This window comes from Colobus angolensis, unplaced genomic scaffold, assembly GCF_000951035.1.
Source record: "Colobus angolensis palliatus isolate OR3802 unplaced genomic scaffold, Cang.pa_1.0 Scaffold97, whole genome shotgun sequence".
Lineage (NCBI taxonomy): Eukaryota > Metazoa > Chordata > Mammalia > Primates > Cercopithecidae > Colobus > Colobus angolensis.
Window position 1 is genome coordinate 6,880,064 of NW_012123709.1, and position 14,711 is coordinate 6,894,774.

Below are 14,711 nucleotides of genomic sequence, written 5' to 3' on the forward strand. Positions count from 1 at the left end.
AGGCGCCCGCCACCTCGCCCGGCTAGTTTTTTGTATTTTTTTAGTAGAGATGGGATTTCACCATGTTAGCCAGGATGGTCTTGATCTCCTGACCTCGTAATCCGCCCGTCTCAGCCTCCCAAAATGCTGGGATTACAGGCTTGAGCCACCGCGCCTGGCCTCAATTTTTCTAAAAAGCAGATATTTTGATACCCTGAAGGGGAAAGTTAAAACTGAAGCTTAGCTTATTTTCTAGCCCCATACGTTTTTTTTCCTAATATAGGTCAATAGTGCCTTTTGATCAAATCTGGCTATCTTTATATTTTGTAATATTACTTGTCTTACTTTTGATTCTCTAAAATTTATAAATAGAAAAAAAAATTGAGTGGGCCAGACTCAGTGGCTCACGCCTGTAATCCCAGCACTTTGGGAGGCTCAGGCATGTGAATCACTTGAGGCCAAGAGTTCAAGACCAGCCTGGGCCACATGGTGAAACCTCGTCTCTACTAAAAATACAAAAATTAGCCAGGTGTGTTGGCGCACACCTGTAATCCCAGATGCTTGCAAAGCCAAGGCAGGAGAATCGCTTGAACTTAGGTGGGTGGAGTTTGGAGTGAGCCAAGATCACACCACTACACTCTAGCCTGGGTGACAGAGTGAGACTCTGTCTCCAAAAAAAAAAAAAAAAACCGTCTCCAAAAAAAAAAAAAAAAAAAGCAAAAAGGAAAAAAGAATGAGTGAATGTCTCTCTAGTCTTTCAGTCTAAAGTTATTTCCAGATTAAATTTCCCTACTCCTATTTCTTTCCCAGGTTCGGTGATGCTGTGAAAGGTAATTTGGTGGTGGGCACCTTATCTTGGCCATCCCCATGGGTGATTGTTATTGGCTCCTTCTTTTCAACGTGTGGGGCTGGACTGCAGAGCCTCACAGGTGCACCGAGGCTGCTACAAGCTATTGCCAAGGATAACATCATACCATTTCTGAGGGTGAGTGACCTTTTTTTATGCCTTCTTCTTTTTTCCCAGCTTTAATGAAAAACAGTGTGGTCTTCATGGGCTTAGAAATTACTAGACCATAAATGTGGAGACATGGGTTTGTAGTACAAGACCCTCTAAATCCCAAGCATGAGTTTACATGTGAGTGCTGTAAAGGTGTTTAAAAGATATCACAGTTGTAACACTATTGATCTTCCAGATGTCTGAAACTGTAGGCTAGAGAAATAGGAGAGCAATGACTCAATACTCCTATGCCTGGTATTTCCTTTCTGTGTACAGGTTTTTGGCCACAGCAAAGCCAATGGGGAACCTACCTGGGCTTTACTTCTAACTGCTGCCATTGCAGAGCTCGGAATACTTATTGCCTCCCTGGATCTTGTGGCCCCAATTCTTTCCATGTAAGAGCCAGTGATTTTCTTCAGTTATTCTTGCTTACATGATAAATAATGCATGTTTATTTCCCTCAGTCATGTAACAGTAGTGATAACAGAGTGGGCTAAATACAGACATAACTTCACTTTAAATAAAAGTCATTCCTGAGAACTCTCAAGTAAGGCTAACTTTTGTAAGTTACTAGGTTTTTTCCTACCTATTTATTTATTTATTTATTTATTTATTTATTTTTGAGACGGAGTCTCGCTCTGTCGCCCGGGCTGGAGTGCAGTGGCCGGATCTCAGCTCACTCACTGCAAGCTCCGCCTCCCGGGTTTATGCCATTCTCCTGCCTCAGCCTCCCGAGTAGCTGGGACTACAGGCGCCCGCCACCTCGCCCGGCTAGTTTTTTGTATTTTTTAGTAGAGACAGGGTTTCACTGTGTTAGCCAGGATGGTCTCGATCTCCTGACCTCGTGATCTGCCCGTCTCGGCCTCCCAAAGTGCTGGGGTTACAGGCTTGAGCCATCGCGCCCGGCCTTTTCCTACCTGTTTAAATTCAGAAGTTCTTTGGCTTCATTTCTAATTCATTATCAGTTGGTTGTAGCTTTTACCACCACTGTTAGTTTTTTTATTTATTCACCTGTGATTTATTGATGACTTACTACTTACCTGGCACTGTGTAATATGGTATTCTGGGAATACAAAGATGGATAAGACACAATCTTATGGAACTGATAATGGATAAGGAAACCAATGATTCCCATATAGCGTGACGAGTGCCATGGTAAGGGTGAACACTGAGTGCCATAGGAACACCAGGGCAGGGCATGTAAACAGACAGAAACTCGAGAAAGATTTTCTGGAGGAAGTGATACTTGTATCTTGAAGAATAACTGGTTATTTGCTAAGAAAAGAAGGGGTGAAGAACATTTCAGGCAGAGAATGCGTATAAAGGAATTGAGGAATGACATAAGGTAGCATATCCAGAGAACTGGAAGTAGTTTGGCTAGAGTGGAGGGTGCATGTTGAGGGAATAGCAGAATAGAGAAGTAGGTAGATCCGGATCACAAAGGGTCTGGAACTTTTACCTGGTAGTAGTGGGTAATCTTTGAGAACAAAATGATAATGCTTTAGGATGATCAGTCTGGTATAAAAGATGGATTCGAAGGAGGCTAGACTTGCTCCTCTAATGCTAATTAGGGAATGCTAATTGGAAAGAAGAAATGAGAGCCTAAATTAAGGTGATTAGTAGTAGAGATGAAAAGGAAGAGAAGCAGGTTAGAGATTTTTAAATAGAATCCATAGGACTTGGTAAGTGAATTTGGAACAAGGGTAAGGAAGAGGAAACCTGGATTATCCTAAGAACAACTGGGTAAAGACTGGTAAAGTCATTGACTGAGAGAACAGAGAAGGATGAGCAGCTTTGTGGGGAGAGGTTGAAGTTTCTCTGCTTCCTGCTTAATCAAGGGTTAGTTGTCTAGAAACAGGCTTCAATACAGCAAAGGTCTCCAGTTACTTAACCTTCAAAGAATCATCTTACAATAAGAATCATTCCTCTTACTCTTTTCATTCTTCAGGTTTTTTCTCATGTGTTACCTCTTTGTAAACTTGGCATGTGCCTTGCAAACATTACTTCGAACACCCAACTGGAGACCCCGATTCCGCTACTACCATTGGTAAGTCTGCTTCTTTTATTCTTTTCACTCACGTTTGGAGAGAACCCATCTTTGAAGTAGAAAACTAGGAGAGTCTGGGTTCTCGATGAAATTCTTTTCTTGGTTAGCCATTTCATACTGTTTCAACTTTCAATTCTTATCTGAATCCTCACCCTCCTATCCAATTTTCCTATATCACTTTATAATAACTTACAACACCCAATGGGAGTAGAGCAAAAGCACAAAATAGGTATTTCCAGCCTTCTGTAATTTTCAGGTTAAAACAACCTTCTCTTGCATATTTATTTTCCTGTTTGTCTCTTGGGGCTACGGAGTCAGAGGTTCTAAGTTCCAATCTCAGCTCTACTATTTCCTAGCTTTCTAACCTTCAGCAAAGCACATAACCATGTCAAATTTAATTTTATTCATTTGTAAAATGGGACTAATAAATCTAAAGTGCTTGTCGTAGTGCCTGGTACATAGTAAAGCTCAGCTCTCAATGAACTGTTGCTGCTGTTGTAGTTAAGTCTCCCCAGTCCTGAAGGGGTTGTCATGAAAGATTTTTGGCTACCATCCCATATCTGTCCTCTCATAGCTAAGAGCTCATTAATTATGTCCCGTATGTACCCACTGCTACATTCTTCTTTGCTAACTTTCTCCTTGATCCCTTTCTGTCTTCACTTACCAATGGTGGACAGTGATGTAACCTTTATTGGGCAAAAATTAAAATCTTCAACTAATTTTTAATGCCTCTGATCCTCTTTCTAGCTTTAACGTTAGTTAACAGTTCTTCATGAGGCCGGGAGCATTGCCTCATGCCTGTAATCCCAGCACTTTGGGAGGCCAGGGCGGGCGGATCACCTGAGGTCAGGAGGTTGAGACCAGCCTGACCAACATGGAGAAACCCCATCTCTGTTAAAAATACAAAGGTTAGCTGGGCATGGTGGCGTATGCCTGTAATCCCAGCTACTCGAGAGGCTGAGGTAGGAGAATCATTTGGACTTGGGAGGCAGAGGTTGCAGTGAGCCGAGATTGTGCCACTGCACTGCAGCCTGGGCAACAAGAGGGAAACTCCGTCTCAAAAAAAAAAAAAAAAGTTCTGTATAAACTTTTTTTGTTGCTATCTTGCTTCTATTTTTCTCTTTCTCTTTACCCTATATTTTCATTACATCCTAGTTTTCTCCAGATTAACACTCCTGTTCATTCTTAAAACTTCATCACAGAGCTCAGTTGTTCATTCTGTACACAGAAAAACTTAAGTAAATATAGTCATCTGCCTAATTTGTGTGGTCAAAACAAGCAATTAATCCATTACCGTCTGCCAGGTTTCTCTTATGTACAGTCCAAAAATAATTTTTCTTTTTTTTTTTTTTTTTTTGAGACAGAGTTTCACTCTGTCGCCCAGGCTGGAGTGCAGTGGTGCGATCTCGGCTCACTGCAAGCTCTGCCTCCTGGGCTCATGCCATTCTCTTGCCTCAGCCTCCCAAGTAGCTGGGACTACAGGCACCTGCCACCACACCCGGCTAAGTTTTTGTATTTTTAGTAGAGACAGAGTTTCACCATGTTAGCCAGGATGGTCTCGATCTCCTGACCTCATGATCCGCCTGCCTTAGCCTCCCAAAGTGCTGGGATTACAGCCGTGAGCCACCATGCCTAGCCCAAAAATAATTTTTCTCAGTGAGTTCTGCAGTTATGCTAATAAATGTTTATAAACTTTTTAGAAATGTTTATATGAAATTTTTCAAAAGATCCTAGAGTTATTAACATTTCTGGCTGCGTGTCCCATCCTGGCTTTGCCAAGTAAGTATTAATTGTCCTCATAACTGCAGGTGACTGATAGTGTTCTGTTATTTACATGGTTTTCCAGCAGTTGGAAACATAACAGCAGTTGGTCTGTTGCAAAGGACAGTTTGGGATTTAGTGCACATCTACTGACTGTTTCATGATAAGACAACTGTAGAATTGAGAATAAGCATTTAGAAACTTTTGTGGCAGTGTGACATTGCTACAGCATCCAGGCATGTGCTGATTTTTCGAATAATTCATTTTCATTGCATTTTATAAAAGTTATAATAGTTTCAAAGCTTTTAAAAAATAATCCCTCACTACAGATCGTTTGAGAAGCACCTCTAACATAAGCTTCTTTTTCAGCTACTTTAAAAGATACTTTTTTGTATTTGTTTTTAATTTTCTAGGGCCCTTTCTTTCATGGGAATGAGTATCTGTCTGGCTCTGATGTTCATTTCTTCCTGGTATTACGCCATCGTAGCCATGGTGATAGCTGGTATGATCTACAAGTACATTGAGTACCAAGGGTGAGTGTGGATTTAACCTTGATCACTGCTAAAAGTAGCAGGACTAGCTAGTTTGGTTAGAGCCAGTTCAGTGAAAATACATTAAGGACCCAGGTAACTTCATTTTCATAACTATATTTTGTACCCCTAATTCTCTAACCGTCTTACTGAGGCAAGCTTTTCATCACAAGGGAAATCCATTGAGAAAGTATGAATGGATCAATGGAAAATAACAAAGGACATATCCAAATAATAATGATTAGTACTAAACAAAGTATAACACAAATATAAATACTTTTGCTTATCTCTTCAGTCAAGGGATTGTCTCTGAAATGAAAAAGAAATTAGTTCTGAACAACTTTGTAACTACTAAGACTTACAACTTTCAAAACTGAGGACGAAGTAACATTCTTATTCAGAAGATCACATTGAACTTTACTTTCTCTGCATTATTTTCAAAGTAACTTAAACTCCAGGTCTGTTATAATTTTCTAATCTAAATTGCTCTTTTACATTATTGTTTTGAACAATTAGGTAGAAGGACTGAATGAGTGACCCCGTCAGGCTTTATTCTGAACTGTGCAGTGCAGTGTAGTCTGTTGGTGCTGTTGATCTGCCTACATCGGGTTCATTATATTAGTAAAGAACATTATGTAAATCATTAATCTGAGCTTTAATCTTCTACCTTGCACATGTGTGATTTTTAGATTCAGAAAAAAACTTTAGTTTTTGAAAGTATACTTACTATAGTTTTAAATTTGTCTCTGCTCTTTTTCTCGCAGAGCGGAGAAAGAATGGGGTGATGGTATCCGTGGGCTGTCCCTCAGTGCAGCCCGGTTTGCTTTGCTTCGGTTGGAGGAAGGACCTCCACACACTAAAAACTGGAGGTAAAGAAATCAACACTAGCAGTATTTGGCACATAGTTAACACACAAAAATATGTGCTTTGTTGATTACAGGATAAGGAAACCATGTGGCTCAAGGAATTGGTATAATGGACCTGTTTTGAACTATTCTAAATCCTTAATTTTTTTATCCCCTTTTCTTCATGTCACTTATGAGCAAGATTTCTACAATTTATTATTCTTCACAATTTATTCTTCCTTGAAGACTGATCAACTTGAGATAGTACTGGGAGCATTCAAACTAATACCCTCATCCTGTCATTTCCTGTGATTTCTTCCTTCTGACAAATTACCTGTTTCATACAGATCTCCTGAATTACAGGGTGGAGTCTGTCATTCTGTTCCCCAAACCCAAAATGTTTTCTCCTCCCCTCCAACCCCCACCAACTTCTTCACAGGCCTCAGTTGCTTGTATTACTGAAACTAGATGAAGACTTGCATGTCAAGCATCCTCGCCTCCTCACCTTTGCCTCACAGCTCAAAGCAGGAAAAGGTCTCACTATTGTGGGCTCTGTCATCGTGGGGAACTTCCTAGAGAACTACGGTGAAGCTTTAGCTGCTGAGCAGGTAAGAGTCAGACTTTTGATGTATTGGAACTCAGCTTACAGCTTTGTGATGTTAAGTAGTAAGACCTCAAACTTCTACTTGAATCTTGTTCCTGAGTGATCTAGGAGGTTTCTCACTTAGTGCTGACCTGTGAACAGATACTGTCTCCCAAATAATAAGATGAGCCAGAAAATAGTTATTTATTCCTTCTTCCCATTTAAAGCATTACTAAATTATAAGATGATTATCAAGTCTAGACATTATTTTCAAATATACTCTAAACATTAAGCACTGAGAAAAGTCATGTAAATAAATTGATCCCTTGAACTATGGAGAGCGTTCCTCTCAATCTTGTGACAACGAGTAATGACCAAATTTTCTTCCTCTTTAATCTATGTGGTATCATGAGCAAGATTCCTTTGCCACTTCTGGTTAGCTGTACTGAACATTAAAGTTCCACTTGAACAAGGAAGTTGTTTTCACGCTAATATTTATTATATATGATAGAACTAATCCTGTTGTTTTTGAAATGTCATTGTGTTCAGTGTGTTCAATGGCATTTCAAAAGTCTTACTGGATTTCATTTTGGAATACTTTCAAATCCTAAACACTAGAAATGCTGAAGAAACATTACTCCAGAATGATGGTAAAAATTAATAAAAGGTACCCAGGATTGAAAATCAGGAGAGCCTAGTTGTCAGCCACATCACTGATTTAATCTGTGCCTTTGCAAAAGTCATTCCATTTTCCGTACCATTATTCCCTTCCTCTTACCACCGAGAGGGTGGAGTAAGAGTAAATGCGATGATATCTCCAAATTGGTTCGACTAAAGGAAGAGTAATGCAAATACAAGTGTCATGAATAATCACCATTAAAATGTCAAAAAGCATATGGGAATGGGAGAAGCAAAAAAGAAAACATACCTGAGAAAATTCTAAAGTGAAACTGAATCATCATATTGAGTTTCTGGTAAGATGAGTCAGGGCATGACTGGGGCTGAGGCAGGAAGGAGATCTTGTTCACACTAGTGAATCACCCTGGTAAACTGAGAAAGAATGTTGAATATTCACTTTGTAGAGATCCCTGTTCCCAGTTTTTTGGTATGGTGCAAAGGAACAAAAGCAGAACAGAGGAAAAAAGCAGAGAAACTACATGTAGACAACCAGCTACAGAGGCAAAAATATGTAGTAAGCACCTAGAAAGTGAAAAAGATAAAAGATCATGAAATTCCTTTGGGATAATTTTAACTTTTTGGACTTTTCTGTAGACGATACAGATTTATGAAGACTTTGGAAAAAGGTAGGGGATGTAATATGGAGAAGGAATAATGGGTTAAAAGGTCCAGAGTGAACCACTTCAGTGTTGTGGTCCTGTGTCTCTTTCAGACCATAAAGCACCTAATGGAGGCAGAGAAGGTAAAAGGATTCTGCCAGCTGGTGGTGGCCGCCAAGCTGAGAGAGGGCATTTCCCACCTTATCCAGTCATGTGGCCTTGGGGGCATGAAGCACAACACAGTGGTGATGGGCTGGCCTAATGGCTGGCGTCAAAGCGAAGATGCCCGCGCTTGGAAGACTTTTATTGGTACTAACCATTTCTCATACCAACCTAAGGGCCTGAGTCGAGGGGATATAGTTAAATCTCTGTCACCCCTAGCCTCCTAAAATAGAGACTATGCCATTGCTGAAGCATAGTCTTATAAGACAACCTGAAAAACTACTAGTAGTCTGGTAGTAATGCCAGATTCTACCTGTCCCCTTCAGCTTCACATCATGTTCATGAATTATTTATTTCTATCAAGTCTTGTGCTAGGAATTATCTCCAAAATTGCCATGTTTTCATTTGTGATTTTCCAAATTGATGTTCTCACAGAAATTGGAAGAATTGTTCTTCAGCATCATCATCTCCCAAATTCACGTATCCCCCCTTAGAAATGTAGTAATCAGGATATACCCTGTAACATAAACTGTGGTTCTCAGTCTAATTCTGTGAGCTATTCAGATTTTTCACAATGATTTTTGTTATGTAATGAGATATAATCTAAGTAAATAGGACCCCTTGCTCAAAGAAGTGTGAAGAGAGCATTTCCTTGCTTTCCTGACATGCTAGGAAGCAAGGCAAGCCTAAGGATTCTTCTCTGCTTATTCTTTTTTCTCCCTAGGCACAGTTCGAGTGACAACTGCTGCCCATCTCGCACTGCTGGTGGCTAAAAACATCTCCTTCTTTCCCAGCAATGTGGAGCAATTTTCTGAGGGCAACATTGATGTGTGGTGGATTGTGCATGATGGGGGGATGCTCATGCTACTACCATTCCTGCTGAAACAGCACAAGGTATTTGAGACAACTCTTCTTTGCAAGTCTTTCTCCCTTCTGTCCTAGTTCGCCAGATTCTTTCTCTGATTGTATAGTGTTGGGGTTTAGAATCAGAAGAGTTGGAAGTTATTCTAGGCTTTCCTGTGATCCCACTTTCAACCTTAAGAGAAATAATTGTCTTTGTATTTGATACCTACTTATCTCCAAGTGAAATTCAGCCAATTAATAAAGTTCCATATGAGCCTTTGGGGAAAACAAAAAGTTGAACACATCCTTTTAAAAAAAGTACTGGAAACTTAAGGTATTTGTATGTGTGTGTATTGCACACATATATGCGCTCATTCCGTGGTAAAACTAATTAAATGAAATTTAAAATAGTAAATATATAGTCTGCATGTTGTCATTGATGTACTAGCTGAATAAAGCACCCTCTTAACATATCATGAGCCATCTTTTCTTTTGCCAGTGTTTTCTTGTTATGAAATTAAGGACTCCTTAAAACTGTATTAAATGTGGTGTTTAGTCAATCTTTTGCCCTAATACAATAACATGGCAAGTAGGAAACTAGGAACAAATAGCCTCATACTACCTATAGCAAGATTCTTCTAGACCACAATGTCTTATGTCTTATGTCTTATGTCTTAGGAAATAACTTTTTTTGCCTCCTTGCTCTAATTTTCCACATGTGTATGTCACTCTCTCAGGTGTGGCGAAAGTGCAGCATACGGATCTTCACAGTAGCCCAATTAGAAGACAACAGCATCCAAATGAAGAAGGACCTAGCCACCTTCCTGTATCACTTGCGCATTGAGGCGGAGGTAGAAGTGGTGGAGATGGTGAGAAAGCTGAGTTTGAGATACAAGAGGTTCATTCCCCCATTCCTCACCCTGTCGTGCTTGAATCTTTTCTGGTTTGGGAAATTTTTCAGCTGTAAATATGGATTAATTCCCTAGTGCCAAAAACAAAAACAAAAAATCCCTAATTTGTTGCCCTGAGTAGAATGTATATGTGATACATGTTTGATGTTACTTTTTGGTTTTGCTTTCTTGTTTATCACACAGCCCTTATATTTCTGCCAGATTCTCATCTGCTTCATATAGTTTTATGAAATTTTAATTCATATAGTTAGCTTAAAATCACACATGGCTTTAAAAAAAAACCTAACAGTATTAAAAAGAGACTAGAGTTTGTATTTTGTGTTTCAAGGCAACACATGTCTTGGTTAGATTATGGAAAAGACTCTCAGGGCCTCTGGATTTTATCCACAATCACAAAAACATTTATGTAGCTCAGTGTCTAAACAAAATAGGGGTGAAACGTAGGTTAATATTGTGATGCTTTCCCTGGTTTAATTTAGTGACTGGAAATAAAAATGTATGGTTCATCCTTCTTTCTCCTTTGTGCTTTTGGCCCCCTTTGTGTGATGTCTGTGGCAGCATGACAGTGATATATCAGCATATACTTACGAGCGCACTTTAATGATGGAGCAGAGGTCCCAGATGCTCCGGCACATGCGGCTCTCCAAAACAGAGCGGGACAGAGAGGTGAGACCTTACTGCGTCAATCCAATCCGGGCTCTCTGAAGTCTGTCACTGAAAGGGATGATACTGGGCTGGGCGTGGTGACTCACGCCTGTAATCCCAGCACCTTGGGAGGCTGAGGTGGGTGGATCAAGAGGTCAGGAGTTCACAACCAGCCTGGCCAAGATGGTGAAACCCTGTCTCTACCAAAGTACAAAAATTAGCCGGGCATGGTGGCATGTGCCTGTAATCCCAGCTATTCAGGCAGAGAATTGCTTAAACCTGGGAGGCGGATCTTGCAGTGAGCCAAGATCGCGCCACTGCACTCCAGCCTGGGTGACAGAGCAAGACTCCATCTCAAACCCCCAAAAAAAAAAAAATTAAAAAAAAGGGATGATACTATATTGTTTTCACAAGATGACAAATTCTTTCCTTCTCACTGTCAGTTATTCCACTATAACCCATTATTACTTCAAAATAACCAAAGATGAAGCATGAGAGAAAATTTGGTAGAATAACTTGTGGTGGACCTTCTTCCTCAGGCACAGTTGGTGAAAGACCGAAACTCAATGCTACGATTGACCAGCATTGGCTCTGATGAGGATGAAGAGACAGAAACCTATCAGGAGAAGGTGCACATGACTTGGACAAAAGACAAGTACATGGCATCCCGGGGACAAAAAGCCAAGTCAATGGAAGGATTCCAGGACCTGCTTAACATGCGTCCGTAAGTTTTCCCACTCCCAAGTTTATCATAGAATAACCTAACCAGTGGCACAAATGTGACTGCCTGGACACACAGGATGGAGTCTGTTCATTTAACCCTGAATCTAACCACCTCATTATTGTTTGCCTATTCATACTGGCTCCCAATGAATACGGTACACAAGCTAACCATCCCTTCTATCCATAGTTCACCTCCATACTGTGTTCTTACTATAAAATAAGCAAACAGAGAATGAGAAAACCCAGACATTAATATCACAAAGAAATCATTTTAGGCCGGGCGCAGTGGCTCAGGCCTGTAATGCCAGCACTTTGGGAGGCAGAGGCACGTGGATTACCTGAGGTCAGGAGTTCGAGACCAGCCTGTCCAACATGGTGAAACCCTGTCTCTACTAAAAATACAAAAAAAATTAGCCGGGCATGGTGATGGGCGCCTGTCATCCCAGTTACTCGGGAGGCTGAGACAGGAAAATTGCTTGAACCTGGGAGGCGGAGGTTGCAGTGAGCCGAGATTGCGCCACTGCACTCAGGCCTGGGGGACATGAGCTAAACTCCCTCTCAAAAAAAGAAAAAAGAAATCATTTTATCAGATGACCCATAGTCAAGTGAAAAAGCTCTGGATCTCAAGTTTTTAACGTTGACTATGTAGTTAGTTTTCTTTTTACCTTAACAACCTTTATTTCTTCCCACTCAGGGACCAGTCCAATGTGAGGCGGATGCATACAGCAGTGAAACTCAACGAGGTTATAGTTAACAAGTCCCATGAAGCAAAGCTGGTTTTATTGAATATGCCAGGGCCACCCCGAAACCCTGAGGGTGATGAAAATTGTATCCTTTCCAAGAGTGGGGCTTCCAGTAGGGAAGATCTCCTTAACCTCTTTCTGAGATAACTAGGTAACGATAAAAGTCATTGTCTGTGCCCCACTTTCCCTCTTTAAGGAAGGAAGACTTAAAAGTCTTAGGCAAGGATTTTTACAAAGTTATGAGACGAATCTCTTTTAGGGGAGTTGGGGCAAATATAATTCAGTTCTAAAAGACATTTCAGGTGGTGTATTTGCAACATGACATCAAATTTTCAGTGTATAAAACCCTTCCTGACAATCCTACAGACAGCATACCCACATCCTTTCTCCTTTTTAGGTTCTACCTGCTTTGCAAAGCCTTTTTCTTTTGGATAGAGTTAGGGGAGAAGCTGAGATAGAACCTCCTTTAACTGAGGGAAAAGAGATAGGTATTCTTCCTCATACCTTCATGCCAGGACTCTGGGGATAAGGGAAACCCTTCAGCACTGACACATAAATTAGTTTATTCCCACCAGTACCATTAAGAAAAAGAGGTTTAGGCCGGGTGTGGTGACTCACGCCTGTAATCCCAGCACTTTGGGAGGCTGAGGCGGGTGGATCACCTGAGGTCAGGAGTTCAAGACCAAGCTGGCCAACATGGTGAAACCCTGTCTCTACTAAAAATACAAAAGTTAGCTGGGTGTGGTAGCGGGTGCCTGTAATCCGAGCCACTTGGGAGGCTGAGGCAGGAGAATCACTTGAACCAGGAGGCGAAGGTTGCAGTGAGCCAAGATAGCACCATTGCATCCCAGCCTGGGCAACAAGAGGAAATTCTGTCTCAAAAAAAAAAAAAAAGGTTTAAAAAGAAAAAGACAAATCGAACTGGCAGAAAAATCTGACTTGAGCAGCTTCACTTAGAAAATTACTTGGGTTCTCTGTAGGAACCTTGTTAGCTGCCCTATTGTGGCTTTTCTTCTTCTTTCATCATTTTTATCTTACTTAGAATAACACTTGTAGGTTTTCTCATTTTTAAAGTTAACACAAATGGGAGTCTTGTATTATATATGCAAAAGGACTGGATCCCTGGTGACTTCTGCACAGGGTTAAATTCAATCCAAAGTTCAGACTTTTCTGAATATATAATAATTAAGCAGCTAATTTTGTAGCTGTATGATCAGATAACCTCAGATTATGATGATGCCAGATTGTAAGTTTGTGCTCTTCTTTTGCCTGTCTCCTTGACAAGTTTTGAAGACATGGAGTTCCTAGAGGTGCTTACCGAGGGACTAGAGCGAGTCCTACTTGTCCGGGGTGGTGGCAGTGAAGTGATCACCATTTATTCATAACCTACTCTGAATGACTGTGCTTGGCCTGTTTTCTTAAAAGGCCTACATCCTCCATGGAAGTGCCAGCTCATTACTACCACTCCCACTCAACTAAAAGCCTGTGTTCTGTACACATGATACTGAACTCTTGATGAGCTGAGCCTCAAGTACCTGTGTAAAAGAGCTCCCATCTGATCTGCAGTCCTTACAGAAAAAGCAGATATTCCCTCAACTCAGAACAATGTTCAAGTCTTGCGAGCCACGTCTGAGCAATCAAAGGCAAATTAGAATTAACAAGCTGAGCCAATAAATGAATTGGTAAAAGGGATACCAGAAATTCAACTGAAGAAAAAAAGCAAGTCAAGTAAATATTCAGCATTAAAGATGAATCTCAGAAGTCATGGTCCAATGATGACACCGTGGGGATAACAACCAGAGACAGCTTCACCTTACTAAAGAATTTATGGTCAAGTATATTTAGACCTATTATCCTTGGCAAGCCAAGATGCAAACATTTTTTAGCTATATTTCTTTAGTATACCCACTGCTCTAACTTTATATTAGGATACCAACTTGAAACATGGCTGTAGCCTCTACTTCTTCAAAAACATTCCCCCAAAATACCAGATTTAAGTATCCATACTGTGTCAGTGTATACTTCAACTGTTTATTTCTCTTAACTCAAAACCCATTCTGTCGTTGTAACACAGGCAGTCTTACCATGGAAATTGGTTTTGGTAAGGTAAAAATTATTTCTTTCGGGTTCTTTTCAAATGGCCAAACTAAGAGAACTCCAAAAGGAAGCTATTAACATTTACTGAAATAGTCTGTGGTTCTCTATGCAACGTGGACAAAACATACAAGCTGTTATCTAAGAAATGCAGGTCATGGTGCACATTAACCAATAGGTTCTTCTCCCCACTGCATCCACCCCCGCGCCTTTTTTTATGCCCTCTTATTAAGCACAGGTCAAAAAATCTTAAGGAACAAGTACTAGGAAAACTGGCTAAACATCCTTCCCTGAAAGCACTGGGCCATCTTTTCAAGGGCACATCTAGCAATGGAATTGGAAGTTCTAGAGCCATACTCTTTCCGTGGTGCCAACGTTACTGAGCAGCTGCTCTCCTTACCTACTGTGCTAAAATGGCATACAGATTGGCATTGACCTGTTGAAGAAATTTTACCACTAAGAAATCTTTTGCCTCATCTACAAAGCTGTAGTTAAGACTTGAGGCATTCAACTTAATGCCAAATATAAGCATTTTCCCCTTTTTCTTTCAATTTTATTTTTCATTCTGACT

General features: G+C 40.5%; 1 protein-coding gene across 6 annotated transcripts in view; it reads left to right on the forward strand.

The window, feature by feature from the left end:
* Positions 1-14,050, forward strand: part of SLC12A6 (solute carrier family 12 (potassium/chloride transporter), member 6) — a 117,270-nt gene extending 103,220 nt beyond the window's left edge. For all 6 annotated transcript variants that reach the window (XM_011932686.1, XM_011932682.1, XM_011932683.1 and 3 more), the window contains 13 exons: positions 790-964; positions 1,253-1,371; positions 2,925-3,023; positions 5,198-5,317; positions 6,079-6,183; positions 6,599-6,767; positions 8,133-8,328; positions 8,906-9,075; positions 9,762-9,893; positions 10,494-10,601; positions 11,120-11,304; positions 11,998-12,131; positions 13,340-14,050. In XM_011932686.1, coding sequence (XP_011788076.1) covers positions 790-964; positions 1,253-1,371; positions 2,925-3,023; positions 5,198-5,317; positions 6,079-6,183; positions 6,599-6,767; positions 8,133-8,328; positions 8,906-9,075; positions 9,762-9,893; positions 10,494-10,601; positions 11,120-11,304; positions 11,998-12,131; positions 13,340-13,431 — 1,804 coding nt within the window. In that variant the 3' untranslated portion in view covers positions 13,432-14,050. The remainder of the gene's footprint in view (positions 1-789; positions 965-1,252; positions 1,372-2,924; positions 3,024-5,197; positions 5,318-6,078; positions 6,184-6,598; positions 6,768-8,132; positions 8,329-8,905; positions 9,076-9,761; positions 9,894-10,493; positions 10,602-11,119; positions 11,305-11,997; positions 12,132-13,339) is intronic.
* Positions 14,051-14,711: the final 661 nt, after the last annotated feature.